This window comes from Sorex araneus, chromosome 4, assembly GCF_027595985.1.
Source record: "Sorex araneus isolate mSorAra2 chromosome 4, mSorAra2.pri, whole genome shotgun sequence".
NCBI lineage: Eukaryota > Metazoa > Chordata > Mammalia > Eulipotyphla > Soricidae > Sorex > Sorex araneus.
The window spans coordinates 206,323,432-206,338,118 of record NC_073305.1 but is presented as its reverse complement, the minus strand read 5'-3'; the positions used below and the strand labels follow the sequence as shown (position 1 = coordinate 206,338,118).

At 43.9% G+C, this 14,687-nt stretch overlaps 1 protein-coding gene across 3 annotated transcripts in view; it reads right to left on the bottom strand.

Annotated features, from left to right (window-relative positions):
• Positions 1-14,687, bottom strand: part of XPO6 (exportin 6) — a 108,340-nt gene that overhangs the window by 38,725 nt on the left and 54,928 nt on the right. For all 3 annotated transcript variants that reach the window (XM_055135173.1, XM_055135172.1, XM_055135171.1), the window contains 3 exons: positions 14,028-14,481; positions 10,251-10,377; positions 1,188-1,297 (listed from right to left, as the gene is read on the bottom strand). In XM_055135173.1, coding sequence (XP_054991148.1) covers positions 1,188-1,297; positions 10,251-10,377; positions 14,028-14,481 — 691 coding nt within the window. The remainder of the gene's footprint in view (positions 1-1,187; positions 1,298-10,250; positions 10,378-14,027; positions 14,482-14,687) is intronic.

Below are 14,687 nucleotides of genomic sequence, written 5' to 3'. Positions count from 1 at the left end.
GTGGGGAGGACAGAATTGAAGAATATACTGGAGAAAGAAAATTCTTCCTATTTTCTTTTCTCTTGGAGCCACCCTGGGTGGTGCTCAGGGCTTACTCCTGGCTCAGTGCTCAGGGATCATTCGTGGTGGGCTCAGGAGACCATCTGGGGTGCCAGGGACCTAACCTGGGTCAGCCACATGCAAGGCAAGCACCCTACCCACTATACTATTGCCCCCATCCCCTTCTCCCCACTTCTATTTTGAAGTATATCAAAAGTACAAAGGTAATTACTTCTGGATTTGGGAGCTATGGATAAATTAGCCTCTTTATAATTTTCAGCTTTTTCTAATTAAAAGAAAAATACTTTTTTATCACAAACACTTTTACCTTATGAAAGTTTCTATGGTTTTTTTTTCCCCTTTTCTTTTTGGGTCACACCTAGCAATGCTCAGGGGTTACTCCTGGCGGTGCTCAGGGGACCATATGGAATGCTGGGAATCGAACCCAGGTCAGTGTGTATAAGGCAAAAGCCCTACCCATTGTGCTATCACTCCAGCCCCACTTTATGAAATTTCAAACTCATACAAAAGGAGTAAGAACATAATGTGTACCAAGTTCCCATTAACTAAGTTTTACATCAATTATCACCACAGTCAACCCTCTTTCATCTACATGCTAACCCACTTCTCTTACCAGTGAACTATTTTCACGTTATCATTTCACCCAGTAAATGTTTCAGTTGGTATATCAACATAAAGGCCATGAAACACACAGACATACCTTAAAAATCAACAACAGCACTGGGGCCAGGGGTGCATACTTCACATGTGCAGAACTCCAGTTTGATTGCTATAACCTCTGCTCTCAGCATCACCCTCCAGATCCCTAGATTCCCCGTGAGTGTGGCCTTAGGAGCCCCCAGCATGCAGGACTTGAGTACTGAACCACCTGCCCACTTCACCAGGAATCACCCTCCAAATCCCGAGGTCCAGAAAATTTTAATTCAAAACTAAAAATTAATAATGAAGATTGCTCTTTCAACCAAAGATGCACTCTAAGAAAACAAATTATGGGAAAAGGAGAAAATGGCATTAATACAACCTCAGCTTTATGAGAGATCAGGATGCACGGCTGCCCTTTAGGACACTACACTAACTGGCCAAAAATAAATGTCTATTTCCAGTTACCAGCATTTCTTCAGTTTTACCTGTTAAGAACTGCTTCTTTGTCTCCCAGACGACTTTTAATTTTACTTGTCAGATAGTCCAGAAAGAGGGTCCAGATATCCAAACAAGAGAAGTAACCTTCATGAGTAGGCTGTGATGCAAAAGAAATGAGACAATAAAATTACTTAATGCATCTTACCCCACAGATGCACACTCACCACTGTTAATAAATAATTAATATTTTAATATAAACCCATTAATATAAACACTGTTAATAAGTTGATCAAAATATAAAAACCCAAAACCAAGGGGCCAAAGCAAAAGTACAGCAGGTTGTACTTGCCTTGCACATGGCAGACCTGGGTTTGATCCCAGTGCCCCACAGTCATGTAAGCAGTGCCAGGAGTGATCCCTGAGCACAGAGCCAGGAGTAAGCCTTAAGTAACACGAGGTGAGGTCCAAAATAAAAACAACAAAAAATAAGCTAAGAGTCCCCCAGCTTCCTGATAACCACAACTGGTGTCTTTTAGCCTAGGGGTTCTCAACTGCCACTTATAAAAATTTCCTTCTAATTGTTGAAAACTGCTGCTATTTAACATGTGGAATGCCCGGATGATATAGTGGTACCACGATAAATTTCAGTAAGAATTCTTAGCATAAATAATTTTTTTTTATTTCTTCCCCAGCAGACAACAGAGAATGGCTACGTTAGTGGGCCACAGGTATAAAGAAGGATGAAAGCATGGTTTCAGACTGTCTCCAGGACCACTCAGTTGAACAGTACAAGTTAAGGTATGATGTAGCACATCCATGCAGACAGAGCACAGGCAGTTACACAACAAGCAAGGAGAACACCCATCTTAAAGTCCGAGACTGGTGAGAAGGGGTCTATAGTTCACCCAATTCCAATCTAAGAGCAAGAAATCAAAATCCAGATGTTCGGGTCAGTTGGTAGGAGCATGCCCTCTTTATTTTTAACTTTTTTTTAACTGACTGAGGTTCGGTGATTATTTCCTATGCAAGTAATTCCAAACCCCATCACTGGTATGCCCACCTCCCTGCCCCAAGGAGCCCAGTGCCCTATCAAACCCCTTCCCTCACCACATACAACACACCCCCAGTCATGTGGATCAGTTCGACTGTGAGGTTGCCTCTGGCTCTTTGCGGCTCCACTTCTGAGAGATCATGCTGTATCTGCCCCTTTCCCTCTGACTTCACTCAGCATGATAGCCTCTAGCTGCATGCGAGCTGCTGCAAACAGCACAGTCTCCTGTGGTGTCTCCCACAGCACTCCCCACTGTGTGGTGTGGTCACCCACAGCTGGGCACCGAGCTGTTTCGGTATCTTGGCTACTGGAGCAAGCGCTGCAGTGAACGGAGTGCGCAAACACCCTTCCAACTTAACATTTTTGTGTTTGGGTATAGGATGCCGAGAAGTGGGATCACTGGGTCGTCTGACAGTTCTATTCCTGTTTGTTTTGGAGAAATCTGGAGATTGCTTCTCAGAGAGGCTAAACCAAACAACACTCGACCAACAGTGGATGACGGTTCCCTTCTCACCACAACCCACCAACACTAACCGGTCCTAGACTTTCTAATATGTGCCATTCTCACTGGTGCGAGGTAATCTCAACGTTGTTTCCATCTGCATTTCCTAATCAGGAGTGCTGATGAGCACTGTTTCGTATACCTACTGGCCATCTGTGTATCTTATTTGGGCAATTGTCTGCTCATCCTTGCCCTGTCTTTGGATGGCGGCACTATTTTTTGTTGTTCAGTTTCGTGAGTGCTTTATAGATCTGGAATGTACTGCATGCAAATATTTTCTCCCATTCAGTTGAGTGTCTTATTACAGCTTGGGTTTCTTTTGCTGTACAGAAGTACTTTAATTTGGGGCCAGAGCGATAACACAGCGGGTAGGGCGTTTGCCTTGCACGCAGCCGACCCTGGTTCGATCCCTGACATCCCATATGGTCCCCCAAGCACTGCCAGGAGTAATTACTGAGTGCAAAGCCAGGAGTAACCCCTGAGCATCGCTGGGTATGACCCAAAAAGAAAAAAAAAAAAGAAGTATTTTAATTTGATGTAGCCCCATTTATTTACTTTTATTTTTGCCTCTATGGTTGTCCTGTTGAAGACACCTCTCTGTAGTCCGTTTCCTAGAGTTTGCCAACATTTTCTTCCATGTATTCTATTCTTTGCCCCAGTGAATCGGTGATCTTTCCACTATATATCATTATAAAAACAAGTTCCAGAGGCTACAAAGGTGACAAATTTACACATTCTAGCATTAAGAATAACAACTGTAATCTTTGTATAACAGCCTGAAAACAAGCTTGTTAGAAACTCTTGGTTATTAGCTCATCTGCAAAAGCAGGGGTGTCAAACAGGAGAACAGCAACCTCTAACCAAATGCTAATGAGGACAAAACGAGAACAACAAATCTTTGTAGTACCCCAGTGCCTGGACCAAAGCACTTGTAACTTTCTCAAACGCCTTGAGATCCCATTTTATATAAAATCCAGGTTTTGTAACCCCAACACCTAGCATGGTTTCAACTTAGAGCTCCCCCTCAATCTCTTGATGTATTCACTCAGTTTCTTTTTTCTTTATTTTGGCCCCATGCCTCATATCCAGCCCGAAGTCATGTCACACAGGAATACTCAATTCTTTGTAGCTACAAGAACTCTCTAGTTTCACTTGTAACTGTCTCACTGAATCAAATAATGGCAAGATCACAAATCGAAAGAAATTCCATCATCTTCTTGAATCAGTTTCCAGAAATCAATATGGAATTTGCCCAAGGACTATTTAACAAGGGGGGGAGACAAGCAGTGACCTTCTGAACCCAGACAGTCTACAAAAACATAAAACTGATACAGAGGTTAAGGCACTTGACGTGCAACAGCTGATCTCAGCATCCTGTATGAGAACCTTCAGTAATGATCCCTGAGCCGAGTCAGGTCCTGAGCAAGGTCAGATGTGGCCCCCAAACAAAAGACCAAACAAACAAGAAAAGAAGCAGACTCCAACCTAACAACCCACAGGCAAATCCGCCCGAGGACTAGACTCTGATAACTAACAAGACACTGACAAGACCTCCTAAGGAAGGAAAGAAAAGGAAGAAGAGAGGGAGGGGAGAGGGGAGAGAAGGAAGTGTCCTGGCTTTACTTTATAGCAAAACCCAGGATGTCCCTGACACAAAACCAACCATGAGAAAGAATTGACAAGCGCCGTGGAAATGAGATGGGATGCTGGCAGACAGCTCCTCACCTGCACCACCAGGGGACAGTCTTCCTGGTCCAGGCTCCACCGACCTGCCCTGCCATTAACTATACCACCCAGTTATCCTTTCTTTGTTTGAAAGCTCCCACATGCCTCCCCAGAGAACCTCACTGACCACACACAGGGAAATACTCTTGAGAAAAGTCACCACATAAATCTAGGCTGCTGTCTCGTTACGCCAAAGTGCCTTCCAATCATGCACACCTTCCCCGTGACTTTGAATGGAGAATTTCCCCTCAAACATGGAGAACAAGCGTGACAGACACGCCCTCAGGTAGAGAGGTGAGCCCACCATCACGGTGCCCTCTGCAGGGCCTGAGTCTGATCACAGGCTGCCCACAATCTGGTCTTTTGCAACTGCAGTGGGCACAGATCATAGATAGGGTCATAAGCATGGTAGATTAACTATACTTTTGGAGTTACTCACTTTGTCAGAACCCTCACAAATTCTTTTGAAGTTGCTATTACTTCGGGGACACACCTGGCAGTGCTCACCGTTTAGCTCAGTCTTGGCCTTGTGCTCAGGGGATCGTTACTGGTGCCAGGAATCAAACAGGGTTCTGTTGTGCACAAGGCAAGCACCTCACCCCCCATTCTATCTCTCTGACCCCACAAATACATTTAAGTGTACCTATATACAAATATACTTCAGATTCCAGTGAAGACTGAAAATCCTACCAAGTTTTTAAAGAAACCAGTGATACTGCTCTTATCTCCAAGGCAGTCAACAGTGGTTATTTTTAGTCATCTGTGCGACTGTCACAAGATTCTAAAGTAGATGGACACTTTCCCCCTTCCTAGTTCATAGAAAGAAACAAAGGCTGAGAAGTCCTGGGAGAAAGGGCGTTTCAGGAAAGGGTCCTGGTTCAATCCCTGGCACCGTATGGCCTCCCTAGCACTGCCAGGTATGCCCAACTTTTGACACCCAGCCGCCCTGGCCCCATTCCTGTAAAAATAAACAAACAAAAAAAACAGGTTAAAAGCCAAAGCTCAGAAGTCACTTCTGAAGGCAACCTGATAATAAGGAGCAAAAGCAGAGCTAGAATGTGGGTCTGGTCTTGGGGCCGGAGTGATGGGACACCGCGTAGGGCACTAGCCTGACATGCAGTCAACTTGGGTTTACTCTTCGGCCATCCCATACCGTCCCCCAAGCACCGCCAGGAGTAATTCCTGAGTGCAGACTCAGGAGGAACCCCTGAGCACAACCAGGTTAGGCCCAAAACCCGAAACAAAAAAAGAATGTAGGTCTGAGCCTCCTAGTCCAGGGTTCTTTGCCCTGTGTCAAACCAGATCAGGCACTGTTTGGGAAGATAAAATGAAAAATACAAGTCTAAGAAGAAACTGCGGAGAGTATGAGAGGAAAATCAGAAATCACATGCCCAGTCAGTCACTTCAGCAAGCCAAGTAAAGCAATGGTCCAGGCAAACACCCACACCCAGTACTGTTTATGTTTGGAGGGGCCAGTGGGTGATGGAGGAAGGTGGAGAATGCTAAAAGGAAAATACTAATGTTACCTTGGTCTCGTTACTGGCTTTTTAAAAATTTGTTAAATCAGTGAATTACCAGCTTACATTGGCATTTTAAAAATATTTCTACTGCCACTAAAATCTCTATGGGCTTTAAGAAAAGGCAGAAATATTAAGTACACCCCGAACAATCCTCTAGACAAGACTTAACACATTTTCCACTTTACAAACTACAATGAAGTGAACACACCCTGTCACAAAACAGATGAGAACTGACAGCTCTCTCAGAAACACTGAATTTCTCATTTTCTAATCTTTCCACTTTCTCATGAGGTGTTGGGCGCTACAGCTCGTGGAGTTCAAGGCCAATGAGTGGCTCCGTGCTCAGGCCCACTGGGCCGTCTCTGCAGCCCCTATTCTTGAATCTTATCCCAAAGAACCCTACCACTCCTGACCCACTGCCTAGGTACCCCTCTGCCCGACACTCAGAATGTGCATCTGCATGGACCACGGTAAACCTTCCAAAGTCTAAGCGCTGCACCTAGAAAGGACAATCCTCATTTAGGAGGCCAAGAGAGCAGGTGGGAACTACACGGGAGTAACCTAGAGGTAAAGCGAGGAATGCAGGTGCTTGCTGCTTGCTTCAGGACCCCAACTACTCTTCCTGGTAACTTAAATACACAAAGCCACCACTTTCAGGTCCATGGAAAACTAGCAGAGAGAAGTCTAGAGAAAGAACAAAAATGAACAATGAGAAAGATGCTGAAAGGTACTACAGCAATTCAAAATAATTTATGTGAGGGAAATAAAACTGAAGAAAAATTTTAAACTGTGCAGCCGCATTTGCGCCATACAACATCTCAAACTCTACACCACTGATACACCACATTGGATGGATGTAAAGTAGAAGGTAATGATTAATAAAATATTAACACAAAGGGCTTAACCTATAACAACAATGTTAGCAATCTTTTACACAAGGGCTTAATGGTTCCAGAGCGAGATACGACAATCTTCACACACTTTCTTCTAAGAAAATCTTTTTTCAATCATTTTCAGCATAAATGATTCACATTTTCATAACAAGTAATATAAAAGCATTGAGGGCCTGCTACTGGGGCAGGCTTGGGTGGAGGTTGGGTTGGAAAAACTGAAAATAATGGTGGTGGGAAAGTGCAATCAATGGTGGTGGGATTGTTGTTGGAAAACTGAGTGTAATAAATCATCATGAACAACTAAAGAAAAAAAATAAAATTTTCTAGGGCTAGGGAGATTACTCAAAGGACCAGGACCCACCAGGCCTTGCACACAGAGGCACTGTGTGAACATCACTGTCCCCACACTAGCACCACCAGACCCAGAATCACGCATCACACAGACCCGGTACCAAACTTTCAGATTACACCGTTCAGCCAAGTACTGCTGGGACTGACCCTGAGCACTGAGGGGAGGCCCACCCCCACCAAAAAAAAAGTAATGTTTTTAAAGGCTGCAGACCAAAAAGAAATAACCAGGACTCACAACACACAACATTTGGGTCCAAGTCCAAAGGGATGCATTTAAGACATGTACACTTGCAGCTGGAGCAACAGTACAGCAGGGAGGGCACTTGCCTAGGATGCAGATAACCCAGGTTCAATCAGGCACCACATACGGTCCCCCAAACCCATCAGGAGTGATTCCTGAATGCAGTCAGAAGTAAACCCTGACCATCATCAGGTGTGGCCCCAAAACAAACAAATGAGACATATATACCTTAAAACCTTTTCTCAGCATATTGCTAAATGATCCCATTTAAACAGGCACAAATTTTCTGGATCTTTTCATTCCATTTTCCCAAATCAAACCCTTCTTTTTTTGCCTCACTGAAAAGCAAAAGCACTTCATGCCTTCTCTCTTCTAGTCTCCTTAAGAGTCCTCTGGGTTTGTCTGAAAAGGTTCCCATCTCTGAGGCTTCTCCCCACCTCTTCACGGCTCTTCCCCTTCCTGGATCTGGCAAGCCAAACTCTGCATGTCCACCTGTTTGCTCTGCATTCAGAGCCCCTCTCCTCACTCAGATGCCTGACTGTGATCCGCCACTGCCCCACCACCTCCACCTGTGCCCAGTCCCTGTCCCCTGGAGCCATTCGTCGGGAACTCTTCAGCATCATACCCCTCTTTGAGAAAGGCCAGCTCTCACACCAGACAGGGTCCGAATCCCCATCACATACAGCCCTGGCCTCTTCTCTAGCCCAGTATTTCTCAAAACTGTCACTACCTGGAGGTTGCTGGGACAATGCAAAGGGGTGCTAAGAGTTTTGGGTGCACAAAAAGAGTGAGAACAAAGGGAATGCCCTGCTGCAGAGGCAGGGTGGGGTGGTGGGGGATGGGGTGGGGAGGTGAGGAGATACTGGGATCATTGGTGGAGGTGAATGGGCACTGGTGGAGGGATGAATAAACGATCACTGTATGAGTGAAATGCAAACACAAAAGTTCATAAGTTTGTAACTGTATATCACAGTGATTCACTAATAAAAATAAATAAAAGAATATTCTCATTTAAAAAAAAGTTTTGGGTGCAAATGAGGGTCACTCTCTGTTTGCTCTTTTGTGCGACTTTGTTTCCTATAACAGTAGACCAATAAAGTTGCGGAACATCTGCTCTAACTTCATTTACTGCATTATCAATGACTTCAACAAAAAGAGCCTATTAATGGGGCTGGAGCAATAGCACAGGAGTAGGGCGTTTGCCTTGCACTCGGCTGACCCAGGTTCAATTCCCAGCATCCCATACGGTCCCCTGAGCACCGTCAGAGGTAATTCCTGAGTACAGAGCTAGGAGTAACCCCTGTGCTTCGCCAGGTATGACCCCAAAAGAAAAAAAAAAAAGAGCCTATTAATAAGTCCAGATGCTCTCACTGCAGCAGTGTGCCTCTCATATAAGCCTACATACAGCAAGAGTTACAAATGCACATCAAGAGGCACATGCAAAAATATCCAGAGGCATATTCAAGAACACCAAAAGCAGTGACCTAAATCAGAATGGATTTGCACATGATGACTTAGAGCTATGAAAATGAACTACGTGCCAACACGGACAAATTCCACCAACTATAATCAATCAAGAAAAGTCAGACAAAACAAATATCCACGGCATGCGTTCAGCAGCAGTGCCAGGGGATCATTCGAGCTCTGTATGCTCAGGAGCCTGGCGGTGGCTCGGGGGACCACATGTGGTTCTGGGGACTCAAGCAAGGTCACACTGCACACAGGGAAGCACCTGACCACCAGCACTCTGGCCCAAAATTTTTATTACTTTGTTGTTGGGTTTTAGGATTGGTTTTGCTTTGGGGGAGGGTTGTGTTCAAGGGTTATTCCTGACTGGACTCAGGAGTGATCCCTGGTATTGCTCAGGAGACCAAAGTTAGGGTCAGGGATCAAACCAGAGTGGGTAACAAGCATCCCTTAATGTACTATGTCTCCGACCCCAATCACAGAAGCTGTAAAATAGGCATGATCCTGGGGTGCTTATGTTGGAAGCTGGGTTCCCTTGGAGAAATGAAGGGAGTTCTGTGGGCACCAGAAGGGTTATGAAGGGAGTTCTGTGGACACCAGTCATATTTTGAGTTGGGTTGTGGCTACACGGTGTTTCATCCTGGTAAAAATCCATCAAACTAAGTAAATAATAAATGCACCAGACCACACAAGTGTGCTTCACACACACACACTTTAGCAAAAAGCTTATTACAGAAGGGCACACAAGATGTGACACGAGTCTAATACCTAAGACAGTGTCACACGAGTCTGCATGTCACTGAACAGTTCTCAATGATACCATTTTAGTGAGAGAGTTCCAGGAAACAAATGTTCTACCTCAACACACCATTAAAATACATGTCAATAAAAATACTGGTCACAAGAATGTGATACCACTCCGCTTATGAAAGTATGCCTGGCTCCTGAAAGGGGTTCCGAGAGCATCTGCTTCATCAGGGGAGAATCGAATCCCCCAACCACTCAACATAACTATCAAGAACTTCACCTTAATCTCCCTGTGGGAAGTTTTAACAATAGTTACAGAATAAAACCAAAGGCTCTAAATTTAGACCTTTCCTGGATTTCACTTCTCCAACATAATGACTGTCGGAGTATGACTCTGAGCAAGTATTTCTTTGTGCGTCCGTTTCTGTATGAGTAAAATGAAGTGAGTAAGACTACCTACCCTCATACAGTTCTCTGAAGATTAATCTTCACAAGCGTATGATATAAATGTTTGGAAAATAAAATGGAGAGGCTCCTTTGCCTAAAGATAACAAAGTAGACTGCGGGGGTAGGGGGTGAAGGGGGTGAGGAATGGGCATTTCTGGCACCTTACCTGATGAAATGTGTACTTGAACAAAAGCGTTAAAAATTCCACCACAGGAAACTGGGAATATGACTCAATTCTTCTCAGGTGCACACTTACAAAGAGCCGCAGAAAGTCAGTAAACTTCTCGATGTAGCTAAATAGAACAAGAAGACAAACAGTGACACTAAGAAACCCAGCCACCTTCTTAGAAGCGAATTTAAATTCAATGCAAATTTCTTTCAATACAGGACTATACAGATTTATAATGTATGTTCAGTTAAAAACATAAAGGCCTGTAACAATTACCTACAGGACAGGCAACCCTTCATTCCATTACCACCTGAAACATAGCAGAAAAGCAACTTTAATCCTCAGATACTATCAACTGGGCATCTTAAAAGCTTAGTGCTCTCATATTTTCTACCTTATTAGTGTTATGACCCAATTACAGTGAAAGGAAATGGTGCTAAAAGTATATAGGCAGGTCGTGTGTCTGACTCTCAAGGTGGCAAGTCTGGAAGGCTGGGTTTGGGGCTTTCTTATTATTGCTGTTGTTTGGTTTTTGCCTGGAAGGCCAATATGTTAAAATTAACTTACTAAAAATACAAAAACCAAGGCTACACAGAAAGCTTGACATTCAAGTAAGATATATTCAGGATCATAATCTATTGTGAATTTTTTCCCACTCTCTGGCTCCTGGTGCTAATGAAACGTCGCTCATCCCAATCATCTCTAAAAGTGACTTCAAGTAAGGGAGGAAGGCTGTCAGAGCTGAACACGGCTAGTCTGACGCTTCATTTAACAGATGAGGCCCAGAGAGAAGGTAACCAGCTCAAAGGGACGCAGCCAGCTCAGGGCAGAATGGGAGGACATCCACTCCCAGTCCAGTGCTCTTTCTTTTTACACCACAGTGAATCCCCAATTCATTTGTATTCACAAAACCATTTCACAGAAGAGTGTGGGTCAAAGCTGCAAGGATAAGAGACTTTTGTTATTAAATACACAGCACAAACATCACTCTCACATATCAGAAACTCTCATTTCAAGCCCCTAAATACCAAAAGGTGATTAGAAAATGAGATGGGCACGCTTTCGCAAACTATAATTTCAGAGGTAAGAGTTGCAGGTATTTTTCTCTCTTTTTTAAATTTTGGTATTTTGCACGTTTCTTGTTTGTTTTTTGTTTCTGGGCCACACCCAGGGGTGCTCGGGGCTTACTACTGACTCTGTGCTCAGGGATCACTCCTGGAAGGGATCACAGGACCATATGGGATGCCAGGGATTAAACCCAGGTTGGCTAAGTGCAAGCCAAATTCCCAACTTGCTGTATTATCGCTCTGCCCCCAGATGGAGTCTTTTAAAAATATAAAGACATTTAGCCAAAAAGAAATTTAGCCAAATTTAGCATTTAGACAAAAAGAAATAATGGCTAAAAGCAACTGTGACATAAAGCACTCTTTTAAAAAAAAAATGTAAAGATATGTGAAATAACAAAAGGGCCGAGGACTCCCAGCCCAAAGAGCACACTGGCCCGTGAGTAGTGTTCCATGTTGCTCCTGGGTGCTGGAGTCCTGGGGGTGTGCAACCAGGCCACCTGGCTTCTGCTTTGCCCCATATGGTCCTCTATAAGTACACTTACTTGCAGCTTTAAAAAACAAAAAACAAAATACCTTAGCCTGCTTGATAAAGGAAAGGGGTGCTTCATCAGTGCACCGTAAGGTCAAGCACTTGAAAAATAGAAAACCTAACCCAAACACTCTTAGATACGAGGAAAAAACAGAGACGCTGCTGTCTCAATCACTAGGAGAGCAGAACTCCTCTTCACTCAGCTGAGTCCATCGTGATTTGACATCACCATCCAAAGTCACCAACCGGCTTACTGCTCTTCAGGAAGATGCACTCGACTCCCCATCACCCACAAGAGAGTACAGAGGAGTCATGGGAATTTATCATACAATCTCAATTTTACTTTCATCTGCAAACCAAAAATTGTTTGTTTTTGGGCTACACCCGGCCGTGCGCAGTAATCACTCTTGTGGTGCTCCGGGGACCATCAGCAGTGCCAGGACCATATGTGGTGCCAGGGACTGAACCCAGGTCACCACACGCAAGGCAAATGCCTTACCCTCGGTATTATCTCTGCAGTCCCCGCAGCTCAACTTTTAAAAAATACTGATATACTAATCTGTGTGGTAGCTAAAATTACAGATTTTATTTCACCTCATTTTCTTCCCCTTGCCCACCTTCTGGTACAGGTGCTAATGAGCAGCAGAAAGTTAGGGGGGAAAGGCAGGGAGGAAAAGAGAAGCAAAGGACCTGGGTAAGTAGCTCCTAAACAACTGAGAAGAAACTTAGCTGTTTAGAATTAGTGGTAAGGGCCCAAGAGCCAGGAAGCAAGCACACAGTCATTGTTTATGTCACCTTTCTGCTTCCAGGACCTCTCAGCTTTCACAGGGCAATAGGAAGCATAGGGTTGAAATATAAAACCAAGAGCACAAAAGTTACACGCAACAAAATCAGTACATAGACATTCCTCTGCCACCCAACACCGTAACAACAATATGCCATGAATAAAAGTGAAAACCATTGCATTTGATGGTTAGTACAAGAGGCTAAGATTTTTTTGACATAGGAAAATACAACCTTAATCAAAGCTAAAAAAGGTATAACATTCTTTTAATTGTGATTTTTTCACTTCATACAAAAACTATTATCACATAATGAAAAATAAAACCAACACATTAATATACCAGAGTTTAAGTACTTCAGATTAAACAAAAAAACTCATACAAATCTTATTTACAATGAAACAAACCAAAAATATCATGTATCAACATTTTCAACTTAGAATTAATCAATGATTATATTTAAAAGCACCAAAACTGTCTCACTATATACTTTCACTAACTTTAAAGGAAAGGAATAACTTAACTCTTAATTCTATATAGTCTAAGATAAAACAAGTCAAGGAAGTTAGATTAAAATACTAACAAATTTTTGCTGCCAGGCATCTAGAAATATTCAGTTCAATACAATTCATGGTTTGAAAATTTCTGAACAGTCAGCATGATCTATTGGCACATTTCCGATTTTCCCTTATTTTTACAGAGACATCTAGCAGCACATTAGTGGGAGCTGGAAATTAAGTCAACATCAGCATCTGCACGGACATCAATTCTGAGACCTTGTTCTATGAAGGAGCATTTAAGAAAGCTGAGGTCCAGCCCAAGGACCATATCGCAGAAACACAGGAGTGTGCTACATGAGCATGAACCCACACTAACAGCCCTCCTTTCTTCAAGGAAAACTAGCCACCTGTGAAAAACTCACAGTAACGTGTATACTCTGCTCTCTGTTCAACTGGGAAAAGTCAAATAGCGAAAAACTGAAAAGCAATGTCAAGGAAGAAAGGGTGATTTAACTCCTGTACCTCCACAAACCTCCTCTGTTCCTGGCTATGCCTGGGCAGCATCTCAGCTCCTGAACCATCTCAGACCTGCAGGCAAATAGTGAGGGAGAGGGAGGAGGGGTGGGAGGGTAGACAGGAGATGGATGGGGCGAGCAGGGCGGGGGAGAGACAACAAACCTACACAATTCATAATCGCTTTTCAAACACAACTCATTTCCCTTAGCCACCCTAGCCCCTCCAGCTAATCTTCATGTACAGGTACACACCTACCTTTTCATTCCTCACCAGGAGCCCCAAATTCTGAAACCAAAGAGGATTATCGATTCTAGGCAGCACAACGTGATAAACAGTCAAGCCCGTCTCAGGCCACAGCCGACTCCACCTGTTTTCATTACCTCTCATCGAGCTCTTCTAGCCTGCTCTTCACCGTGTGGGCATTGCTATCCTTGGTGATTTTCTGCAGGAGGTAGAAAGTCTGCTGGAACATACGCAGTAAGTACTCCTCAAATTCCATAGGCACACAGTTCTTGGACATGAGTTCATTGATGCAGGCCATGGCCAGGATGCCAAGCCGGCCTCGCTCCTGACCCAACACACAGTTTTGGCTGCTGCCGTTAACTGACGCCATCTTTCTGGCCCGGATGTCACAACCGAAGCGTGCAAAGTGGAAGATGGTGGTAAGGAGGGACGGGGTGATGCTGGCAGACAGAGGAATCCAACTGAAGAGATGGGCCAGGCACTCCAACGCCAGGGAACAAACATACTCACTCTCCGCATCAAGGAGGGGGATTGGCTGGTTTAAGAGTTTGGCTGTACTAGGGCTCTGCAGCAGGTTACTCAGTAAGTCACCTGAAAACATACAAGACTTTTAAGATGCACAGAATCAAATCTCTGACAAACAATTCAAATAATTCTCCTTCTAAAGCAGTATCTTCCAAGACCCTTTTTGGAATTCACAAATTAAAAACTAGTATATCTTTTAAGATGCTATTTTCCCGTCTCAGTTTTAGTGTCTCACAGTGAAATCCCCTGCTCACGGATTGGGAGGACTAATA